The following is a 24,089-nucleotide window of genomic DNA, read 5'->3' on the forward strand; positions in this document are numbered from 1 at the left end:
AGAGAGAGAGAGAGAGAGAGAGATTGAGATTTTCTGTTCATTTTACATATCAACCATAGATTCCCCTGTCCTCCCTCCTGCCCCGAGGGATTCTTGAAAAAACAAAAAGCCGGCCAGTGGTGGTACACAACTTTAATCCCACCACTTAGGAGGCAGAGGCAGGCAGATCTCTATGAGTTCCAGGCCAGCCTGGTCTCCAGAGCTAGGCTCCAAAGCTACATGGAGAAACTCTGTTTCAAAAAACCAAAACCAAAACCAAAACAAAACAACAACAACAAAAAAAGGTAACTCCAGAAGACATTAATTTTATTACATCATTGACTCTAGGGACAAAATTTACAAAGCCATAGTAATAAAACTGGTTTAAACAAAACTGAATTCCATACAGATCAGGATAGGGGTAGAATCCAGGGAGGGGGTAAACAATGACCACAATAATAAACATTTACCAGGTCCCTTTGATATATCAGGCACAGTGTTATTAAATGCTTCATTTGCACCATTTAATCCTCAAAATCATCTCTCAGATATCCTATTATCATACTCCATTTTATTTCTCTTTTTATTTTTTTATGTATGGGTGTTTTCCTTGTATGTCTGTGCACCACCACCACATGCACGCAGTGCCCACAGAGGTCAAAGGGCAGCATTGGATCCCGTGGCACTGGAATTAGAGATAGTTGTGCTGTTGTGCTGGCCCTGGCAATTGAACCCAGGTCCCCGGCAAGATAACAAGTGCTCTTAACTACTGAGCCATCGCTCCAGCCCCTCCACTTCATTATTTTTAATACTCCTCTACTCCTCTTTTTTCTTTTTATTTCTTTTTTTTTGCTGGGGTGGGGGGAGGGGAGTTGGAGCTGTCCTGGAGCTCTTTCTGTAGACCAGGCTGGCCTCGAATTCAGAGATCCAGCTGCCTCTGCCTCCCCAAGTGCTGAGATTAAAATTATGCACCTTGCCAGGTGGTGGGGGCGGCGGCGGCAGCGGCACAGGCACAGGCACAGGCACGCATCTTTAATCCCAGCACTCGGGAGGCAAGATGCAGGCGGATCTTTGTGAGTTTGAGGCCAGCCTGGTCTACAGATTAAGATCCAGGAAAGGCACAAAGCTACACAGAGAAACCCTGTCTCGAAAAACCAAATAAAATAATTCACCATTACATCCAACTTGGTTTGTTCTTTGAGGCAGGGTTGGCCTCACACTTACTGTGTACTCAAGGGAAGATGACCTTGAACTACTCCGGCCTCTGAGTACTACATTACAGGCATATGTACCACATGAGCTTCACCATGACTGATCAAATCCAGGGTTACAAACATGTTAGGCAAGCCCTAACTGAGCTATATATATATATGCTCAACCCTGCCTTGCTTGGTGTTATACTTGGATTTCTTTTGAGGCAGGGTCTCATTATATAGCCCTAGCTGGCCTGAAACTCTCAATATGTTGTCCAGGCTAGCCTCCAACTCCACAAATGCAGGGATTAAAGGCGTATACCATTGGGTGTGGCAATATTGGAAGGAGAAAGTCCCCAGTTTTGAGGCAAACCTGAGCTATAATTGGGCTATACAGTGAGACCCTAAAAAAGTCAAATAAACCAGAAACTTGAGATGAAAGCATCTAAGGCTGGGTATGAGTATGATAGCACATATTTGTAAGTCTAGTACTTGGGATGTAGAGGCAAGAGGATCAGGAGTTCAAAGCTAGCTTGAGCTCCATAAAATGGAAGCATTTTAGTTTGGCTATTATACAAAAAAGGGAAAAGAATAAAATAAGCAATGAGGGCCTGGGGAACTGCTCAGTGGTAGCTGCAAAGCCCTGGGGTCAATCACCAGACCCAAAATAAAATCAAAGCTTAGGCTGGCCACTGGTGGCTAAGGACTGTGCCCCAGCCAGAGAGAGTTCAAGGGAATTCCAAAGCCCAGGGAGAGGTGTGGATGAGTCGGAGGAATCTGTGAGTCACCCCACTAATGATGTCCGTAATTACAGCAATCACTTTCTCAGTGACTTCTGCAGAGGGCTGTACTTGGGTCAGGCACCTGGCCTGAGCTTGCTCCATCAAACATCACAAGACAAGGAAGCTTTCAGTATTAATTGGTCCACTTTGCAGATGGGAAAATTGAGACTCACAGACTCATCACAGGCAGAAAATCAAGACTTCAGTCTCAGGCCTGGGCAGGTGTGATGGCTCACTGGGCAACTTGCCTCCAAAGCTGATGACTTGAGTTTGGTCATCTGGACTCAAATGGTACAAGGAGAGAACTGATTTGTGCAAATTGTCCTTTTGAACATACATTTGAATACACACACACACAAATAAATAAATAAATGTCATAAAAATAACAAGAAAGAAACCTCAGCCCTAACACAGCCAGCCTCCAGAAGAAGCAGTTTCTTATCAAAAGTCTGCAGGTTCAGAAACTCAGCTACCTCCTGCTGAGAAATGTGTAAAATTGTTAGGAAGGGTGTGTGAGCCTCTGAGCCACGCCCCAAAATCCTCACTGGGGGATTCTAGGCAGGTCCTCTACCACTAAGCAGCATCTCCATAGTCCCACTTTTTATCTTGAGATAGGATCTCACTATATGATGGCTTTCACTTCCACCAAAGTTAGATGCCAGGCCTCTCTGGGCAACATGTATATTAAGGTCCCCATGCCTTCATGGGTTGAGGATCTGACTCAGTGGTCTGTGCATATGGCACTGGGTTTCATTGCTAGCAATACAAAAATAAATAAAAGGACCCTGAGGGAGGCTTAACTCAAGATGGTGGGCTTTTCTTTTGTTCTGTTTTTCTGTTTTTAAGACAGTGGTCTCTCAAATCCCAGGCTGGCCTCAACCTCTCTTCACCAAAGGAAAACCAGGATTACAAAGTACATGCCACCAATGCAGGACTGGGGAATCCAACCCAGGCTTTCATGCATGGTTAGTAAACAATAGATGGCCTAGAATCTAGACTATGAACACTTAACTACATCATGAGATGGAAGCAAAATCAGGTGAACAGCAGCTGGTCCACCAAACGGAGTCAAGACCATCCATCCTTAACTGGCCACAACCAAATCAAGCAGTACACTTGTAGACTGAGGCAGGATTATGAGTTCAAGGTCATTCTCAGTTATGTAGTGAATTGGAGGCCCACCTAGGCTGTAGTAGACCCTGTCTTATTAAAAAAAAAAAAAAAGACACAACAACAAAATACAAATGTCCCACCACCCCCAGGCAATTACCAGCACCAGCACTCCAGAGTCTTAGGCAGGAGGATCATAAATTCCAGAGGAGCCTGGGCTACATAAAACTCTATCTTAAAAGGGGAAAAAAAAAAATCACTGGACAGTGGTGGAGCACGCCTTTAATCCCAGCACTCCAGAGGCAGAGGGAGGCAGATCTCTGTGAGTTTTGAGGACAGCCTGGTCTACAGAGCTAGTTCCAAGACAGCCAGGACTATACAGAGAAACCATGTCTCGAAAACTAAAAAGAAAAAAAAGGCCTTTAATCCCTGCCCTCAGGAAGCAGAGGTAGGTGGATCTCCTTGAGATTGAGGCCAGCCTGGTTTATACAGTGAAGTCCAGGCCAGCCAGGGCTACACAGTGAGACTTTGTTTTAAAAGAAAGACAGACAGAAAGGGAGGAAGGGAGGGAGGGAGGGAGGGAGGGAGGGAGGGAGGGAGGGAGGGAGGGAGGGAGGAAGGAAGGAAGGAAGGAAGGAAGGAAGGAAGGAAGGAAGGAAGGAAGGAAGGAAGGAAGGAAGGAAGGAAGGAAGTGGGGGAATCCCATTAAACTTCCTTCCATCTTCTATGAACATCTCTGACCAAAACCCAGGTTATCTCTATTTTTCTGTGTGTGTGTGTGTGTGTGTGTGTGTGTGTGTGTGTGTGAGAGAGAGAGAGAGAGAGAGAGAGAGAGAGAGAGAGAGAGAGAGAGAGAGCGAGAGCACGCACATACTTCTGGAGTTCAGAGGACAAACTCCCCAGAATCCGTTCTCTTCTTCTATCATGTGAATCCCAGGGATCAAACTCAGGTCCCCGGGTTTATTGACAAGCTCCTTTACCCACTAACCCGTTCTGGGGAGCCCCCTCCCCTTTGCCCTTACATGCTTACTCTGGAAGAATTTCAAATTCAGAGAAGTTTGAAGTTATTACCATAACTACTGTGACCTTCATGGGCTCCAATCACTCCACCATACCTCTTACTTTGTTATCTGACATGACCTACGGTCCCCCACAAACATGCCCAGACATCTAAATTCAAAGCATTCCTTTTTCCAATCCCAGCCATTCGCAAGACAGTGGCAGACATGGCATCCCCTGCCCTAAATACTTCGGCATCCTTATTCCCAAAGAGTGAAAATAGCGCTTAACCCAGTGACTGGTGTCCGGGAACACAGTGTTGATTCATCACTATCAGCTAATCTACACAGCCCATATTCCAATTTCTCCAATTGCCTCCATAATCTTTGGAGCAGGTTTTTTTCCTTAAACCAAGATTCAGTCTCGGCCTGCACACCGCCTGTAGCCATGGCCATTTTTTCCCCGTTGTCTCTTAAGCAGTCACGGCTCTCTGCCTACCTCTACCTTGCATACCACTGGCTTTTTTTTTTTTTTTTTAAAGAGTCCAGGCCAGTTTTGTAAAATGGCTGTTTAAAATTCCAAGACTTCATTGCTGGTCTTCAGGGACCGGTGAGATCTGCCCCGCCCCATACATTCTATCTCCCACTGTGCCGACTGGATCCCAGGGCTCTCAAATCCCTGATACCTCACCAAGCTCTCTGCTTCTGCATTCTGTCAACCCTTCGGCTCTTAAGACACACAAAAGAGTTCACTCTAGGGATGGCTGAGGTCAAGCCCTCTGACCCGGCCCTTCACCCCAAGGGCCACAGCAGACCCAGGGCATTTTATTTTCTACATGGCCTGTGTCCCCATTTACAATGATTTCCTCCCCTGATTGGTGTGTTTATTGCCTGGCTCCCACACTAGAAAGTGAGCCCCAAGGAAGAGCAAAGCCTTACTTCTGTTTGGTTCCCTGCCTCAGGTCCAGGCCCCAGTTCGATGCCCAGTGAGCAGGAAATGCTTGGAAGTCATTTGCTAAGCAAATGAACATGTGAGGGAGGAAGAAAATCAAGGCTTCAGTTGCCGAATTACTGAAGGTGCCGACAAGGTGACTCAGAGGCTGAAGTGGGCCCGAGGCCACACCTGAGTTCGATCCCAGAACCCACGGGGTAGGAGGGAATCGACTGCAGTCAGCTGTCCTCTGATCTCTGCAGTGGGGTGTGCACACACACACACACACACACACACACACTTAAAATGTTTTTAAAAAAAGAACAAGAGGTGACCATTCTAAAAACCAGGGAACCCAAGGGGCCCTTCTAGGTTCCAGAACCTTCCCCGTGCCTTCCCTTGCTGCCTCTGACCAAAGAAAGGAGAGAGAGAGAGAGAGAGAGAGAGAGAGAGAGAGAGAGAGAGAGAAAGGAAGGAAGGAAGGAAGAAAGAAAGAAAGAAAGAAAGAAAGAAAGAAAGAAAGAAAGAAAGAAAGAAAGAAAGAAAGAAAGAAAAAGAGATAGAAAAATCCCTTATCTTCTGGATTCCTTGTTTCCACCAGCCGGTCCTAACTGATTAATCTTTCTAAATCAAGCCCAGTAGGCTAACTGGGTGGATTCCCGGTTGGGGTTGGAGCCCATGGCTAGCTGCCTATTGTTGAAGGGCCAGGTCAAAGTGCAGTGCCTCCTTGTCCAGAGCCCTGAGTCCCACCCCTCATTCAGTCCAGGGTGTGGGTTCAGAGAAAATAAGCATCCAGGTGCGGGATCTTGCTAACAGCACACTGACTGAAAGACAGATTCTCCCCCAGGCCCTCCAACTCAGGCATTTAAGAGTCCAGCCCACCGGTCCATCTCATTGACAGGCTGTGAATAGTCGCTGCTCAAACTACAGCAGGACTTATAGCCAAGGAAAAAGGAAGAAGCCACCACCCTTGCTTTGATTCAAACACTGTGTGTGTGTGTGTGTGTGTGTGTGTGTGTGTGTGTGTCCGTCCATCCAGGTATGTAGTCTAGGCTGGCCCCCAACTCCTGTTCCTTCTGCCTTTGCCTCTGAGTGCTGAGATTGTAGGTGTGAGCCTCCATACCCGGCACCCCATTTGTTTTTGGTTTTTGGTTTTTGATTTTATTTCATCTAAGGAAGGGACGAGAGACCTTAGCCAAACCCCTATCAGAGCAGACAGCTTTGCCTCCAGCGGTCCCTCACTAAACAGCCCTCCTCCCTCAAGGTTACCAGACCAAGCTCCCTCCCTCTGCCTAGGGGACTTTCATAGATGCTTCTGACCCTAGAAGCCATGGGCAAATCCACACATCCCCCAGTGGGACCAGCCCATTGGGTAACAAACACTCTCTTCCCTCCAGGCTGTGTGACCCTGGCAAACAGCTCAGCTTCTCTGGTTTTTTATACAAAAGTAAACAAATAAAGATGGCTCTGAGAAGGCTGGCAAGATCTAAAGAGCTGGCAGCCAGAAAAAGCACAGGGTGGTGCCCTGCAAAAAGATCTTGCACCTGCACCCCCGCAAGGAAAGCGGAGTGGGGGAGGGGTGTCTCCCGTCTCTATCCCCATCAGCCCTAGGGGATGAATGGGGTGCAGTCCCATATCGTGGTTAATGGGATTAAGTGTGGCTTCAGCTCTGGGCGTTGACCTGGAGTCCAGTCTCTCTGCCCCATCTGGAGCGGGGACAGATGGGGCCGGCGGGAAGTAATAGAGAGCTTCGAGGGCCCCCCCTCTTCCCTCTGGTAAGCAAGGCCTCAGGGGGACTGCAGTGGCTTTCCCTCCATTTCCTCCACGCCCTCAAGCCACCGCGCGTGCATAAGTCACACAGCTCCCAGCAGAGAAGGCCGCGACACAGGATTCCAAGGAGGCTTCCAGCTGGACTTCCTAGTCCGCACCACAGCCACCCCATCCACCAGATGGGTTAAGCATGGGAAGCAGTCTAACTATGCTATGCTATCAGTGTTGGAAAAGGCTGTGCACTTAGAACAGCGGTAAGGAGTGGCTGTCGGCGCTGCTCTCAGCCAGGTCTGGGCCAGATCCCAGGCAAACCTGAAGCAGGCGACAAGCTGAGACTCAGCCAGCCAGGAACACCCTGAGGTCAGATTCCCAGGCCACAAGAGGAGCCCCTGCCACCACTCCAGCCAGACCAACTAACCCAGGGACCCCCAAAAAGCACGCAAATTCACACATCCATGAACCTCCAATGGCCCCTCTCATAGACGTTCAAGAGGGGTTGGCCCAAATGGCCTTTGTATCCCAAGGCCATCCCCAAATCATGCCTTAGGAGCGGTCTCTGATGCCCCACTTGGGTCACAGGGCACCATTCCTGTACGAATCCGGTCTTGTCACCACCACCCCCGTGCGGACGCACCTCCAGCTCTCAAGGGGCACACGAGCACCGGGGGAGGTGACCCGGGTCCCTGCGCCCCCGCCGGCAGGGATCTCCACTCGCCCCTCCCCCGCCAGGCGCTTCACAAAGGCCCTTTGTCCCGCTGAGTCCCAGACTCCCGATTCTAGAAAAGTTCCAGGAGAAAAATCAAAGGCAGAGGCCAAATCGGCGAGCCTTGGTCACCCTGGCGGGCAGAGAGAAACTTAAGTGGTGGCTGTGGGCCCCCAGGGTGTCTGTTCCAAGACTTGTTCCAGGGACAAGAAGAGTGAGCTCCCTGTGAAATCGACAAGGTGGTGCTTTTAAAGGAAGAGCTGGAGCGTTCTCCTTAAGCCAGGCGCAGAAGCGAGGAGCGGCCGGGGAGGAGGGACCCGCTCACGGAGCCGCCACCAGGCAGGTCTGCAGATCCCAGGCTCCCTATCTCCCGGCGCGCTGTGGCCAAGGCTTGGCTCGGCCCTGCCTGGCCCTCTGCTTCTTCCCGGAGTAGCTACCGGAGAGGGTCTGGGCCTTCTCAGCCACCACCTCCCGTGCGCCACCGCAGTGTACCCAGTGCAGCCCGGGCTCAGCCGGACTGGCGGCTGGGTTGTACAGACCTGGTACACTCATTTCTTCCAAATAACCAGGTCCCCAGAATCTTAAGGGTTCACCACAGATCAGGCTCCTAAAACTGGTGTCACTAATCTCCTTCATTTCCCCACCCCATCCTCCGAGTTGTGGAATCGCCCGGGATGCGGCTCCACGAGGCTCCATGCAACGAAGAGAGCTCGCCAAGAAAATGATCCGGGAACGGGTGTCTCCCGAGGTGCGGAGCCGACACGTTGTTTTCTCGCCTACATGTATTTTATTTATTATTATTATTATTATTTACTAATTTATTTATTTATTTTTGCAAACTCCACTTCCTCAAGAGCGCTTGGACTGGGATTCCCCCAGGGTGGCTGTGACTGCAGACACTTGAGCCTCGGGAAGACTGAGACTATCTGGTACCCCAGAGACAGAAACCGAGACTGTCTTCCGAGAGCCTCGGGACCGACCTCTGAGCTGGGAGATGAGCCTCCTGTACACCCTGGTGAAACAGGACAGAGGCTCTCAGTTCCAGCCGCGGAGGTCTGCCCCGGGCTCCCTCCCCAGGATCCGCCTCAAGGCAGGAGGGTGGGTGCCAGCTCAATGAGCAACACTTACCCGGGTGCGGGTGCAGGTTGAGACCGGCCATGTATTTCCCGGGCGGCAGGGGACCTGGCAAGCCCGAGGAGGGCAAGCGTCCGGCGGTGGCCGCGCCCACGCGGTGGCTGTCCATGGCCAGGCCGGACAGCAGCGGCGGCGGGGGGCCGTGGACGGACCGCTGGGGCCCGAAATCTCGGCCATCCATCCTCCGCGGGAGTGCCGCGGTCAGCCTCCCCACCCGGCCAACCGGCCTGCTTCAGTTGGACTTAAAAGTTCGGCCTCGATGTAGTCCTAGTGTCCTCGGGTGGCGGGCGCTCCGCGGCGTGCATGGCGGCGGCCAGCGGGGCTTGCGCTCAACCACGGGCCAGCGGCCCGGGGCGCATGAACAGGCCGCGGTGAGTCCCCTCCGGGCGGCCGAGCGGAGATGCGCGAGGAGGCGCACACGACGTCTTGGCGAGGGAATAAGATGAGCCGCGGAAGTCACAGAAGAGGAGGAAAGGGAAAAAAGGGGGGAGGAAAAAAAAAACAAGTTTCAGAAAGTCGCCTCGCCCTTCGGAGTCGGAGAGTAGCGAACCAAGCTGCTAGCTAGAAATAAAATCGGGATTAAACGACCCCTCTCCGCGAAATGCAAAGACCTATGGTCCAGGAGCTCAGGGTTCCCAGGAACCTGGCTTGGGAAAACTGCCCCGGCGCGCTGCGTCCCAACCCGGACTCCTGCCTGTTAAGTCCTCCTGAAACTGGGGAAGGCCACTCAGCCGACCGCGCCCGTTCAGCTAAATCCAAATCCGAAGAGTGCTTTATTTCCCAGGCGTCACATGCTCCGGGGGTTTAAAACTGCAAACTCTTTAGAGCTGGTCGAAATGTGTCCATAACGCCATGCCACTATCTGATCCGCAAAGTTTAATGTTTAACCTTTTTGGGGCCCTCGTCTCTCTCTCTCTCTTTTTTCCCCCCGAGTTGTGGATCCCCTTGTCAGCTGCCAAAAATAATAACAATAGTGTTCGGTTTCGAGGCTTTTTGTTGTTGTTTACCAAGGTCAGATACAAAAGCGGGCTTATTTTTAAAGGAAGATCACCGCCCCCTCTTGCTGGCCCCATTGGGCCACTGGGAGTCGCAGAATCCGAGTCCCCGAGACGTGGCATTCTCGCCCGCGGACTGGAAAGACTCCTTCAAAACAAGATTTGGTTTCATTTTCCAACGCCCAGGCCTGGGAATCCCGAGGACGGGAGGACGTGGCCTGGTATGGAAGATTTGGGGATCATCAGAGAAGAAGGGGGCTCCTAGAATCTCTCTTCTACTCTAGCTTTGCGACCCACACACACCCCCAAAATAACCTACAAAGGAAAACCTTAGCAGCGCGGGCCAGCAACGGGGCGCTTCTCCAGCATCGGGTAGAAACCCTTCTAATTCCAGTTTAAGCTGTTTGTTTAAAAGATTTGTCGTTTTCCCGTGGGGGGCAGAAGGAAGTCTCGGAGAGCCCACCCTTCCCTCTCAGACCATCCGCCAGCCCCAGGCAGCTCTATAGATCCTCTGATTCCGGGAGGCCCGGGGCGCTCTAGTAGCCGTGGACTAAGCCAAAGCCACGGGCTCCCGGGTGGCCGCCCTTCTCCAGACCCCAAAGTCCTCTTCCCTTAACTTTGCTAAGGACGCCTATTTTAACGTGGCTTTGGTTACAAACACCCCCTCTTCCTCTCACCCTCCCTCGCTCTCATCAGGGTCTGATTACCAGATCCGCGTTTACTTTTGAAAAAACCTACGATCGCCACAGCCCGGGATACGTGTCTCAAAGACTCGAGGAGCTTTCCCGCATGTACTTAAATATAATATTCTTTAAAGGCGGCGTTTTGAAAAAGGCACTGCCCAGGCGCCCCACTTTAAGGAAGTCGGGGTGAAGCCAGCCCTATGGAGCAGCCTTTGCGATGGCCGAGAAGCTGGCGTGGCCATCTGCGGGGCTCCACTGCGTCCTCCCCTACTTTTCTCCTCTTAAATGCAGCTAAAATGGCTGAATTCCGGCTTTTAATTAAAAACAGCCTATAATCGAAACCGTCTCGGCGTCCCCCGGCTAGCTCGCCGCCTGCCGGGAACTGAGTAGGGAACCGCCGCCCTCGGCGGCGCTGCAGGCTGGGCGCTCGGGTGGGATCCCAGGGCTCAGTGGCGCGCCCTCTCCCCCAGATCCCTGCCCTCCGCGTCCCTTCTGGGGACCCCGACAGTTTCAGTGCCCGCCTGCCCAGCGGGCCCGAAGGGTGCGCTGCACAAGTTTGGGGAGCATCGGGGCCCGGAGCGTACCTGGCGCGGCGGGGCTCCGGGCTCCAGGCTCCGACAGCGACTCCGGCGACCGCCGCGGTTCCTGGCGCGGCTAGGCGCCCGTACTGCCCGCCATCCCTCGGCCGCCGCTCCCCTCCGCCACCCGCAGCCGCCTCACACTTTTTGCCCGCCTTTCCTTTTTTTGGTAGAAAACCGCTCCCCGGGCCGGGCGCGCGGCGCGCCAACTCCTCCGCCCTCCCGCGGCCCCGCTCCCGCAGCCCCCGGAAAAGCCAGCTTTCCTCCCGCCGAGCTCCCCGCTTTTTAATAAAATCCAGGTAGCGCCGGTTTAAAGAATCCCAAATCTCCATATACAGCCCGGGATTGGAAAAGGTACATTACACAACCCCCCTTTCAAGTTCCTCTCGCTGGATCTAAAAAAAAAAAAAAAAAGCGCGGGGGGGGGGGGCAGAGGGGGTTGGGGGAGGGGAGCCTCGCAGGCGAAGAAACACGCATTGTTCCCGGGTGCACGCCCCCCCTTCGGGCCAGCCCCCGGCCGCAGCGCATTGGCCCTGCGCGCCGCCCATCACGCGCATGTAAACACCTTGGCCCTCAGCCATTCCTATAAAACCAATTACGGACCTCGGGGCTCCAGCAGTTTCCAGGCTCCCCACGGCGGGGCTGAATGATCAAAACTGGTGGTGAGAATTTTTCCGAGCCGTTTCTAGGCAGCCCTCCCCCTCACCAGCTCCAGCAGCCCCCCCCCGTTTCTCCTTCTCCCTTTCTCCCCCACCCCATCCCAGCCCCTCCTCCTGCGTCTGGGCTGAGTGATCAAAATATAGGAAGATGGTTGTCGCCGCAATCCCGGGCTCTGCAAGCCTCCTGTCAGCTTCCTCCAGCGGGAGGAGGTGACAAGCTAGCCGGGAAGGGCCGGCAGCCGGTGGGCTGCTCTTTGCGCCCGCGCCCGGTGCTCCCTCTCCAGGGTGCCTCTCCAAAGCGCGCAGTTCAGACGCCGAAATAACAAGGCCTGTTTTTTCTCTCTCTCTCTCCCTCTCTCCCTCTCTCTCTCTTCTCTCTCTCTCTCTCTCTCTCTCTCTCAAATAAAGCAGCGATTCATTCCTTGTCCCCTCAGCAGTCGCGGTCTGGTAGGGTGGGCAGGCGACAAGGACTTTTTTTTTTTCTCCTGTTGCCCCAGCCTGCGGGTCCCCTCCCTGAAACGCAGTGTCAGAAGGCTTTTCTATTTAATATTTTGGACAGGCCGCGGCGACCGGCAGCGGTGAGTTGCATCTTATAAAAAGGGTTCCTATAGAAACCCGGGCTGTGGGGCTCTGCGGCCGAGTGCGTACCGCGCGCCCCTCCCCAAAGCCCCTTTTGGCGTGGGCGCCCCTCCTTCTCCCTCCACTCCACCCCCCCCCCCAAGAAAAACCAGAGCAGAAAAAAAAATCCACTCCACCCCCCAAGAAAAACCAGAGCAGAAAAAAGGATTAGGTCGGCGGAGCGCGAGCTGAATCCCTCTCGGTTCTGACATTTCAGCCCTATTAGCATTTCTCCACGGGGCCTTCTGAAACCTATTAAGGTGTAATATTAAAAACCTCTTGGCTGGGGGCCTCTCTCGCCTTCCATCCGCCGCGCCCCCTCCAGGGAGGGCGAGACCGGGAAAGGGAGAAAAGAAAAAAATCTGTTGAGCTCAGAGGAAGCAAGCCAAGCCCAAAAGTGCTTGGCTGGCCACAGCGGCCAGAGGGGGAGGGGAGACCCAATCCCCTAGACTTTGTACTTTAATTTTGCTCCTTCAGCAAAAAAAAAAAAAAAAAAAAAACACTTTCGAGGCTGAGTGGCCGGGAACTGCGGACGGCAGATCTACCTGGCTGGGGTCGCAGGGAGTGTGGTCCTCGCCGAAGGGACGAGTCCTAAGTTGGCGGGGGGGTCCCCCACACCCTCTCCGCAAGCCCCACAGGAGCCCGAGCCCAGCTAGGCATTACCTACCCTGGAAAAGAAGCTTGGAAAGGCAGAGAGCTTGCAGATCCTGCCTCGAGAGCAATCGTGGTTATAGGATTTTAATTAAAACAAAAGAAGCCCGCTCTTTCGCCCTGCTCTGCGGACTCAGCGTTTTCGCACTGCTATTTTTTTTTTTTTTTTTTAAAGAAAATCCATTTTTAAGGCAATTTTTCTGAGGGTTTTTTTTTAATGAGCTAGTTAGCGCTCATCCGTTCTATTTTCTTTTCTCCACTTTTAGAAAGAAAAAAAAAAGGGGGGAGAGATTCGAGAGAGAACTGGGGGTGTCTAATTTAATTCCAGGATAAATTTGAAGGAAAAAAAAAATTCGGCCTCTTGAGGGCAGTTTCAAGTTGCCCTTCCTGGAGCTTCCTGCGCTGGTTTCTAGGCTGCCCTCTTTTGGAAGCTGGAGCTCGGTAGGGGGAGGAGTGAGGAGAGAAAAGAACGAAAATAGCCCGAGCCGAGGGGAACTGAGCGGCGGTGTCCGCGCGCTTGGAGCTGGGCGTGCGGGTCTCAGTGGCAGCCAGGGGCGACCGGAGGCGCCCGGTGCTGCCCGGTGACGGCCAGGAGCAAAGACGGAGTGAGGGGGGTTAGAGAAAGGAGGTATTGTGTCTATGTGCCTTAGGGGAGGGGGGGTTGATTGCAAGAAATAAAACAAATGCGGTTAAACTGCGCGGGCTTCTGGAAACGAGAGAGGAACGGGATGAGGGGGTGGGGGGCGCCTAGTGCCCTTGAGCCTTATCCAGAGGCCTTTGTGGGTTCCCAGTTAAACCCTCCCACGCCTCAGTTCCACCGCTTTCCCCCACCCCCATCGCCTTCCAATATTCAGAGTGCAGGCCCTGATCTCCCCCAACCCCCTCATCCCTCCCGGGATCCAGAATGTTTTCCTTATTTTAATACAGCTCAAGAAAAAATATGTATCTTGAGAGAGATGGGGTGGGGGATTGTGCAAAAGGCTTGCGGGGTTGGAAAAAAACAAAGGCCTGTTTTTATAAATGTTTAATGTTTTCACCCCTGGATGCTCCAAGACGCCGTAATTGTGACGGCGGGGTATTGTGCCATAAATCATTTAGCTGCTAATAAAAAATTATTCCAATTTGCCCGGGATTTGCCGATGGCGTTTGCATTTTTCAAGTGTGCGCCCTGTCGGCGTGGCATACCGACCCAGAGTGTCATTAGGGCCGTGGTTGGTGTGGAACGCGGCCCGCTCCCCTCTGGAATGTGCGGCGCCCCGGGTCCCCTCTCGACCTGCCACTCCGCCCTCCCGCCACCGGTGCGCTAGACCTGGGGAACCCGTGGTGCTGGATTCTCAGCTCCGGGGCAGGGGGACGCAGGCTCCCTCCCGCGTCTCTCCAGGCAGCCAAGTACTTGTCTGCGGTGGGCAGGCGAGGGCCCTGGTCTCTGAGCCCGTGTCTCCCCACATTTAACAGCGGCCGGGAGCCATGTTGGGGCGTGGGGACTTCCAGAAAGCAGAGGTTGCACCACCACCACCACCACCACCACCACCTCAGAGAGTCTCCGGGTCTGGAGAAATAACCTCCAGGCCAGGCTGAGCCACACTTAACTACAAAAGCCCGGTGTACTCGTCCTAAAACGGTGCTGGTGACAACCGCACGGACCACGGGTCCAGGCGCCATCTTTCGCTCCCCATCCCCCATCCCTCTCGCTTGTTTACCCGGCGGGATCCGTGGCCAGAAAAAACTGTGTTGACGCAGTGTGTGTGTGTGTGTGTGTGTGTGTGTGTGTGTGTTTTGTTTTGTACTGACTGGGTGGAAAATCAGCTGGGGGTGAGGGACCTCCACGCAATTCCAGGACAACCCACCCTGGCTGGCCTGTCTGGTCCGGTATGGTTGTCCCCGGCCATTCCTGAGGCTTTTAGTGTGTTCTTCCAGGTCCCTGATCCCGGTCTGAACGCTCTGAACGAGTCCCCACGGACAAAACTCAAAGCTCTTTGTTGTAAAACCAGAGGACAGGCCAACCTTGAGCGCGGCTGCCTCCCCTGCAGTGCGCCTTTGTCCAGCTCCAGGGAACCCCGCGCTTTCCTCACTTCTGCCCCACGAAAGGTTGACCCCCTCATCTTCCACAATCCCGATGTTGCTAGCGATGTGGACAGGTTTCCAACCCATACTCCTCCATCAAGGGAAGAAGGAAAAAGAAACAAAGCTAGTTTCCATTCCTGAGAGGACACCCCAAACCACCCCTCTATCCGTTACCCCAAACCAGTTCTCTCAAGGAATGGAACTCCACTGGAGACGAAAGTGAAAGGGACCCCAAGAGAAAGCTGAGTTGTGCCTCTCTTGAAGATGCCCTAGTAGAGTCTAAGGCGCGCGTTTCCGTAGATCCTAAATCCGGCTGCCCAAGAGCTCCCGGCCCGGGCGCCGCTAAAACCCGGAGAGGCCGCGCCCGGCCCAGCCACGCTCCCAGTCTCTAGCTGCAGCTGGCCCATCAGCAGCTGGGTATCCTGAAGAGATTCATCCAGCCAAGGGCAGCCTGGGCCCGCCAGCAAGACCAAAGATGTGGTGCGAGAGCCTTGCACGCCACCCAGAACCCAGCGCGCAACCCATAACCCTGGGGCGGTGGCACCGGGCCACTTCGGATTTCTGCTCCTCTCAGCCCCGCCTCCGACCCTGGCCTCCTCCTCTGGCCCGGGTCGGGTCTTACATTCCACTGTCTGGCTGGAGATGCATTTGGTGCGCGGGGACCGGGTAGGGTCATAAATCTGCTCGCTGGCCCTCCTCCCTCAGGCTGGGCCAGGCACTCTTTTCTTCTTGGTCACGGCCTGGGGACCCCGAGACCACGCAGGGAATCAAGCCAGGAGCTTCCCCATTCGCCAAAGAGAGGAAACTGCCTCACCCACTCGGTGCCAGCACTGCGAGTGTCGGGCCTCACAGATCACGGTCTGGGGTAGGGGTGTCTGGGCCCAGGCACTTCATGTAGGAAAGTTCGATGAGTCTGGGGTGGGTGTGTGGTCATTTATAGCAAGGAGGGGGACTCTGGACCCGTATTAATCCCAGGACCTTACACGGGATCTATTTTGGGGGAGGGGCATCCAAGAACCCATCGAAGTGGTTACAGGCATGTTATTTGGAGGCAGGACCTCGTGGGCTTCCCTTGACTCCTTGCCAAGGACACCCCGAAGCGTCTCCTTCGGGTCTGGTTTTAAATAAGTCCACCACCCGCCTTCATAGTCAGAACTGAACCATTCGAAAAGCTGGCATTGGTCATCTGGTGGTGGCGGCTATAGGGTGACGGTTACCCCTAAAGGGGGAACTACCCAAGTAGATGCATTTGCGGTTAAAAACGTCTAATGCCACAAGAATTATCTTTGCCAAGGAGGCAGGCAACAGCCCATTATACTGGTCTCAGTAAGTGCATGGGGCCCAGGGTGGGGACAGCAACACTGGTGGCGAGCATTCATCTCCTCCTGGATGTATCTCCATGTGTCAGATGCGGGGTGCAGGGACGTGGAAACCCGGTTCTCACCCACGGAACTCTTAGGTTCCCTACGATGTCTCAAAAGCACTTTTAGGGGGGCCGAGGGATTTGGGCTGGGCGCAGAGAAATATGAGCACTGACCCGGGTGGTAGCTTAGCAGCAAGAGGCTGCAGATCCACATTCCGGGCCAAGCAGTCCGTGCAAGGCCCCAACGAAGCGCCTCGGAAAAAAAAAAAAAAAAAAAAAAAAAACGAAAAAAAAAAAAAAAAAAAACAAAGCTTTGCTAGTTTCATCCAAGGTTAAACTCCACCGCAAGCGTTTTTCTTTTTCTCCACCCCCTCCGGAATCAGAGCGATAGCGTTACTGCAAAGAAACCGCAAATAAATCAGCTCCCCGGCTGCCCGCTTTAGAGCTGCGGTGACCTTGGGGGGGAATGTTTTCCTGCTAGACCCGTCCCAGGACTGGTGTGGGGGAGGGGGCCCAGTGTCAACCCACGCACCCCCAGATAGGCGGAAGAGAGGGTGGCCAAGGACATTGGTGGATGTATATTGTAGCATGTATGCCCCAAGGAGAGTTTGGAAAGAGCTTAAGGGCTACTATGGTTATTTAAGGGGTGCAATGCCCTGTAAGGGGGAGTTGGCTGCTGTGAAAACGCCTGTGAACCCTAGACTGCGGTGCCCTCCCCCGCAAAACGCCAGGCTAGTCTCTGGGGAATGGGGAACAGACCCCGATGGACAAACTAGGCCTCTTTGGGGACCTCGGGTCTTTGTCTGGGTGTGACCGGGTGTGTTCCGCAGCGAGTTTGTGCGGGGTGTGACTAATCGGATTTATGTGTGTGAGTGCCGGGGTGACTAATGGAGGGTTTGGCAGCACGTGTGTTTGGGGAGGGGCGCTGCACCTAGGTGGGGACTCGGTGCCCCAGGAGGGGGCTGGCTGATCTCAGAAGTTCCTTCCCCTCCCCCTTTCTCCTGGCTCCCAGCTTTGTTTGGACCTCTGCGGGGCTGGCTGGCAGGCCCGTGCATGCTAGGGAGCTGTGGCGCAAATTCCACAGCATGCCTGGCGCCCAGAGGCAGCTCCTGGCCTCCCGCCTCCCTAACCCACGTGGTGCCTCCAAATCTGGGCTGGCCGCTTCCAAATTGGGGCTGCCCCACCCCCTGTAGCTGAGCCCTCCCAGCTTCTATGTTGCCTAAGGAAGCCGCTGCAGCTCTATGGTCTGAGTTTGTCCAGAAAGAATTCATGGAGGAGATACCGGAGGTCACAGCCACTCAGCTAGGAAGTTGCTTGGGCTGCGAGTTCGGGATCTCGTAGGATCTCCCCCCCACCCCACCCGGCCCACTTCTAGTGCTGTGAATGGAATCCAATCACTCACACACGTTAGTCAAGAGCTCTGTCTACCTCTAAGCTGTACTCCAGGCCACAGGGGCCTTCAATCCCAGCGCTCCGGAGTCAGAAGGAGGCCTGTCAAGGCTACGTGGTGAAACCTTGTTCCATAAGAAGGAAAAGAAATAAAATTCTAGTTTTTAGTTTTTCCAGGTACTTATAATGGTGCATAGCTACAATCTCGGAACTTGAGAGGTGGAAGTTGAGGGAACAGGAGTTCAAGGTCATCCTCTGCTGTTTGATTAATGGAGGTCTACGTCTCACTCAAGACTCTCCCTCTCTCTCCCTCTGTCAAAAATCAATAAGGGCCAGCTAGATGGTTCAGCAGATAAAGGCACTTGCCACCAAGACTGACAATCTGAGGGCCATCCCTGGAACCCAGGTGGTGGAAAGAGAAAATAGACATACTCAGTATACACACAATAGATAATTTTTTAAAGTATGCTTTTTTTTTTTTAATCAGAAAAATCAAGGAGAGTCTCCGGTGGGTAGGGATGGGTGTGGTAGAAAGGTAAGTGCTCCTATATACATCCACAGACCCTCCTGTGCACATCCACAGACCCTCCTGTGCACATCCACAGACCCTCCTGTACACATCCACAGACCCTCCTGTGCACATCCACAGACCCTCCTCCTGTGCACATCCACAGACCCTCCTCCTGTGCACATCCACAGACCCTCCTCCTGTGCACATCCACAGACCCTCCTCCTGTGCACATCCACAGACCCTCCTGTGCACATCCACAGACCCTCCTGTGCACATCCACAGACCCTCCTCCTGTGCACATCCACAGACCCTCCTGTGCACATCCACAGACCCTCCTCCTGTGCACATCCACAGACCCTCCTATATACATTCACCAACCCTCCTATGCACATCCATGGACCCCAGTACATATTAATTTGGAAGTCCAGACATCACACATCCCATCTCCCTTTGGGTCTTAGGATTTCTCACTCATTCCCAGTCCCACAGTTTCTGTCGCCTTCATGTTGCTGTCTGACATCTTTGCCAGACAGACACACTCATCAGGCGAGCCCTAAGACCCAGGGAAGTGGGGGCAATCTAAGTAAAGACACACACACACACATACACACACACACACACACACACACACACACACACACACACGCCAGGAAAGAGATGGCAGGGGTTGACCCTGACCAAATCTCCTGAGCCAGTATGCTTCCAGGTCTCTGTCTCTCTGTCTCTGTCTCTCTCTCTCATGCTCATCTCTCTACACACACACACACACACACACACACACACACACACACACACACACACCGCTTCTTTTTTCCTTTTATCTTTCATTGGCATGCATTTTCTTTCAAGCAGGAAAGAAAAACATTTCCCATGGCTGCAGCTTTGAAACCTCTCTCCCCTCTGCACCAGCCAGCTCCCTACTCCCACTTCAATCCCTTCCCATCGGCTGAGAGTCAAAAACAAACCGGCCAAGATTAAACCTGACAGGCGCCCACCCTTCGCAGCTTCGGGCAGTACACCTCTGTGTCCACACCCCAGAGAAGAGGGAACAGGAGGCAAGGGCACCTCACCACCACCTGTACATGCCCAGCTTCAGCAGCCATGGTACATTATCTCCCAAGAAAGTTCCAGAACTGCTCTGGCCAGGAAGATCTATCTGCCCTCTTGATTCTTTTTGCTGGAAACCTGATTCTCCCGCAGCATGCCCCCTGCACAACTCTGTTCCCCTGGTATATCGCTCTCTTCTGGAGGGGTCTGTTATGGGTTGAACATCGTCCCCATCCCTAATTCCTGTGTGTGGAAGAAATCTCCTCAAAATTGAAAACATTCTGTCATAGAGGGAAGCTATGGGCTCTCAGACACACAAAGTAAAGTCAATTTAAAATGTTTACAGAAGTCACAGACCTTTTCCCAAGATTATACAAGTAATAACAATCCACTGGGCTGTTTGAGGGTCACCCACACTTCTGCAAATAGCCCCTGTACTTCAGTCCTGTAAACTCCTTGGTTCACCAAGTTTGACTTCAGAGCAATCGGTACTTGTGTGTAGGGATGGGGTGTGGGGGTGTAGTGTATGTGCAGGGGTAGGTGTCTGGAGCTACCTGCTTGATCGTTCTCCACCTTATTCCCTTGAGACAAGGTCTCTCACTGAACCAAGAGCTAGACTGGCTGCTTGCAAGCTCCAGCAATCCTCTGGTCTTCATACCCACGCCCCCCAAGTCCCTAGAACAAAGGTTACAATTATCAGGTCCTCATGCTTGCTCAGCACGTCCTCTTACCCCCACTGAGCCATCGCCCAGCGCCTGAATAGTTACTTTGACCCAGTGTTCTACCTGGGAAAAGTTAATTTCACCTTTATAGCAACAATACTTCAAAATGCTCTTATATGGAAATGGGAGCTTACCCGGGCATAGTACAGGCCTGTCATCCTAGCACTCCAGAGACTCAAATTCAAAACAATCCTGAGCTGCATGAGGAGACTCTGTCTCTGGAAACAAAATTACCATTTAACCTTTTGTGCGTGCCTATGGTGGGCTGAAGTTGGCATCAAGTGTCTTTCTTGCTCTCTCCACTTTATCTATCAAGGCAGGATCTCTCACTGAGCCTGGAGCTGGGTGATTCTGATTAGTTTAGCTCCCTGCCTTGCCCCAGGAATCCTCTGTCTTCTGAATGCTGCTGGTATTAAAGGTTTGTACCACCACATCCAGCTTAACTAGTTTTAGTTATTTTTTAATTTTTTCATTTATTTGTTTATGATGTGTGTGTGTGTGTGTGTGTGTGTGTGTGTGTGTGTGTGTGTATATACAGAGTATGCACATGCCACAGTGCAAATATGGAGGCCAGAGGGCAACCTGCAGGAGTTGATTCTCTCCTTCTATCATGTGAGTGCCTAGTATCAAACTCTGTCAGGCTTCATCACAAATACAAAGGCAGAGACATGTCATTAGCCTGCCATTTTAACCATATTTAAATATTTTATTTATTATATGCCCCCCACCGTGTGTGTGTGTGTGTGTGTGTGTGTGTGTGTGTGTGTGTGTATTTGTGCATATGATGCAGTACTCAAGCAGGCCATAAGAGGGCATCAGTTGCCCCCAAAGCTGGACTTAGAGATGGTTATGATACATCTGACCTGAGGGCTGGGAACTGAACCCAGGTCTTATGCAAAAGCTCCAAGCGCTCTTACCCATTGAGCCATCTCTGCAGCCCTACATGCTAACCAGTTTTTAAAACCACATGCACAGTATTGTAAAACCATCACAAGCATACATCCGCAGAACTCTTTCTTTTCCAGCTGAACCTCTGTCCCCATTACATACAACTCCCTAGTCCCTTCTCTAGCCCATCATCCACAGCTCTAGTTTAGTTTTATTTTGTTGAGACTCTGTGCGTGTGCGTGTGCATGTGCGTGTGTGTGTGTGTGTGTGTGTGTGTGTGTGTGTGTGTGTGTATATACACATGACATGACATGTGTCTAAGAGCTCAGAGGACAACTCTGGGGAATCACTTCTCTCCCACTGTGTGAGTCTTGGGGATAAGCTCGGCAGGCAGCGCCTTTACCCATGTGAGTCATGTCAGTGGCCTTCCATGTTCTTCCCTGACGGGCTTCTGTTGTTCCTCAGGCTCACCCATGTTGGAGTGTCTCTCAAAATGTCCTTTTTAAGTTTGGGTAACAATCTGCCATGTAGATTGACTACATTTTGTTCATTTGGGCATCTGCTCCTGCGTGGTGTCTTAGTCTGTCCTGTGTGGCTATTACTGAATACTAAAGAATAGCCAATTTACAATACAGCTTTCTAGTTGAGAGACTGAATCAAGAGGAACTTGAGTTTGAAGCCAGTCTACACTATCTACATAATAAGAACCTGTCTCAAAAACAAAACAAACAAACAAAGAAAAGCTGGGCAGTGGAGGGAAGAGCGCACGCCTTTAATCCCAGCACTCCGGAGGGAGAGTGAGGTGGATCTCTGTGAGTTTGAAGCCAACTTGGTCTACAGAGAAACCTTGTCTCAAAAAAACAAAATAAATGAATAAAAAAGAGACCAAAAAGGTGGTTAAGCAGTTAAGAATACATACAGCTAGGCCGGGCGTGGTGGCGCACGCCTTTAATCCCAGCACTCGGGAGGCAGAGCCAGGCGGATCTCTGTGAGTTCGAGGCCAGCCTGGGCTACCAAGTGAGCTCCAGGAAAGGCGCAAAGCTACACAGAGAAACCCTGTCTCGAAAAAACCAAAAAAAAAAAAAAAAAAAAAAAAAAAAAAAAAAAAAGAATACATACAGCTGAGCTGGAGAGATGGCTCAGAGGTTAAGAGCACTGACTGCTCTTCCAGAGGTCCCGAGTTCAGTTCCCAGCAACCACATGGTGGCTCACAACCATCTGTAATGAGATCTGGTGCCCTCTTCTGGTCTGCAGACATACATACAAACAGAACAGTGTATACATAATAAATAAATCTTTAAAAAAAAAAAAAGAATATATACAGCTCTTGCAGAGGACCCAAATTCAGTTCCCAGCACCTACCTAAGGCAGCTCATGAATTCCAGCTCCAGATCTCCTTGCTTCAGTGAGTGCCAGCACTTACTCACATATACATACCCACACATAGACACGTGTGTACACACGCTGTTAAAATAAATAGAATAAAACATTTGCTCTAGTAACAAATGGGGAGAGAGAATAGCAAGGTCTGAAATAACATAAAATAAAATACTGATAATTGGGTCAGGCATAGTGGCACACGCCTTTAATCCCAACACTCCGGAGGCAAAGGCAGGCAGTTCTCTGTGAGTTTGAGGCTAGCCTGGTCTACATAGTGAGGCCCTGTGTCTCAATCAGTCAACAAACATGTTAACCAGATAGCCTGATGGGACACCATGGTGAACAATGAGAGACCCTGCCTCTCTTAAAAGAAAAAAGTTTAAAAGAGAGCTGGAGAGATGGCTCAGTGGTTAAGAGCATTGACTGTTCTTCCAGAGGACCCAGGTTCAACTCCCAGCACCCACATGGTAGCTCACAACTGTCTGTAACTCCAGTTCCAGGGGATCCGACACCCTCATGCAGACATACATGCAAGGAAAACACCAATGCACATAAAATAAAAATAAAAGTATTTTAAAAAGAGAGAAAGAAAAGAGACCCTGCCTCAGACAAGGTAGAAGTCAAGGACTCTGACCTTCACATGCACACACACAGGAAATCACACATACACATATATCACATACACAGAGACTTAAAAGAGAGAGATTTAAAAAAATGTTATCTGGGGCTGGAGAAATGGCTAGATGGTTAGGGGTACTGGCTGCTCTTCCAGAGGACCCAGGTTTGGTTCTCAGCAAACACAAAGTGGCTGACAAGCATCTGTAACTCCAGTTCTAGGGGATCCAACACAGCCTCTGAACTCTGTGGCACCAGGAATACATGTGGTACATAGGCATACATGCAAGCAATTATTCATACACATAAAATATAATGAAAAATTTAATTTTTTTTCCGAGACAGGGTTTCTTTGTGTAACCCTACCTGTCCTGGATTTCACTCTGTAGCCCAGGCTGACCTCAAACTCAGAGATCCACCTGCCTCTGCCTCCCTTGTGCTGGGATGAAAGGTGTGGGCCACCACCACCTGGCTAATCTTTTTATTTTATTAAGTGTGTGTGTGCGTGTGTGCGTGTGAGTGTGCGCGTGCGCGTGTGCGTGTGCGTGTGCGTGTGTGTGTGTGTGTGTGTGTGTGGAGATGGAGGTGGAGGGGCACTCACACCACAGCACAAATGTAGTTGTCAGAGAACAGCTTTGTGGGGTCACCTTTCTCTCCTTCCACCCTTACGTGGATTCTCATGGGCGGTTGATATGTGTGTGCAGCAGGCACCTCTACCCACTGAACCATCTTGCCAATTCCTCTTTTTCAATTTTTGATACAAGACCTCCCTAAGCAGTATCCCTGACTGACTTCAAATTCTCAGTCTTCCTGCCTCAGCCTCCTTAATGTAGGCATTACAGGTTTGAGGCATTACTCTGCCCAGCCATTTGTTTCTGAGACAGGGTCTCACCATGTAGCCCAGGCTGGCCTGTAACACATGGCAATCCTCCTACCTCAGCCCTCTAAATGCTAGGATTACAAGTTGTACATCACCATGCCTAGCCTACACTGTCTTTTTTTCTCTGTTTGTTTGGGTTTTTGTTTTGTTTTGTTTGTTTTTATGAGACAGGGTTTCTCTGTGTAGCTTTTCGCCTTTCCTGGATCTCGCTTTGTAGACCAGGTTGGCCTCGAACTCACAAAGATCCGCCTGCTTCTGCCTCCCGAGTGCTGGGATTAAAGGCATGAGCCATCACCACCTGGCCTTACACTGTCTTAAATAGAAGTTACCAGGGGGATGGCTCAGTGGAGAAAGGTGACAGCCACCAAGCCTGACTTCCTGAGTTCAATCTCCAGGACCCACATGGTTGGAGAGGACCCACTCCCATAAATAGTCCACTGAGCTCT

General features: G+C 51.8%; 1 protein-coding gene across 10 annotated transcripts in view; it reads right to left on the bottom strand.

The window, feature by feature from the left end:
- Nucleotides 1-24,089, bottom strand: part of Tnrc18 (trinucleotide repeat containing 18) — a 113,636-nt gene that overhangs the window by 85,975 nt on the left and 3,572 nt on the right. For 4 of the 10 annotated variants that reach the window (XM_015986301.3, XM_042268595.2, XM_042268597.2 and 1 more), the window contains exons 1-2: nucleotides 10,863-11,252; nucleotides 8,595-9,025 (exon numbers count right to left, since the gene is read on the bottom strand). The exons of 2 other annotated variants lie outside the window; for them this stretch is intronic. In XM_015986301.3, the coding sequence (XP_015841787.1) occupies nucleotides 8,595-8,781 (187 nt within the window). In that variant the 5' untranslated portion in view covers nucleotides 8,782-9,025; nucleotides 10,863-11,252. Of the gene's footprint in view, nucleotides 1-8,594; nucleotides 9,026-10,862; nucleotides 11,254-24,089 lie in introns of those variants that run through there. 4 more of the 10 variants (XM_042268598.2, XM_042268596.2, XM_042268599.2 and 1 more) reach the window with 3 other exon arrangements.

The sequence above is a fragment of the Peromyscus maniculatus genome, chromosome 23 (assembly GCF_049852395.1).
Source record: "Peromyscus maniculatus bairdii isolate BWxNUB_F1_BW_parent chromosome 23, HU_Pman_BW_mat_3.1, whole genome shotgun sequence".
Classification (NCBI taxonomy): Eukaryota; Metazoa; Chordata; class Mammalia; order Rodentia; family Cricetidae; genus Peromyscus; species Peromyscus maniculatus.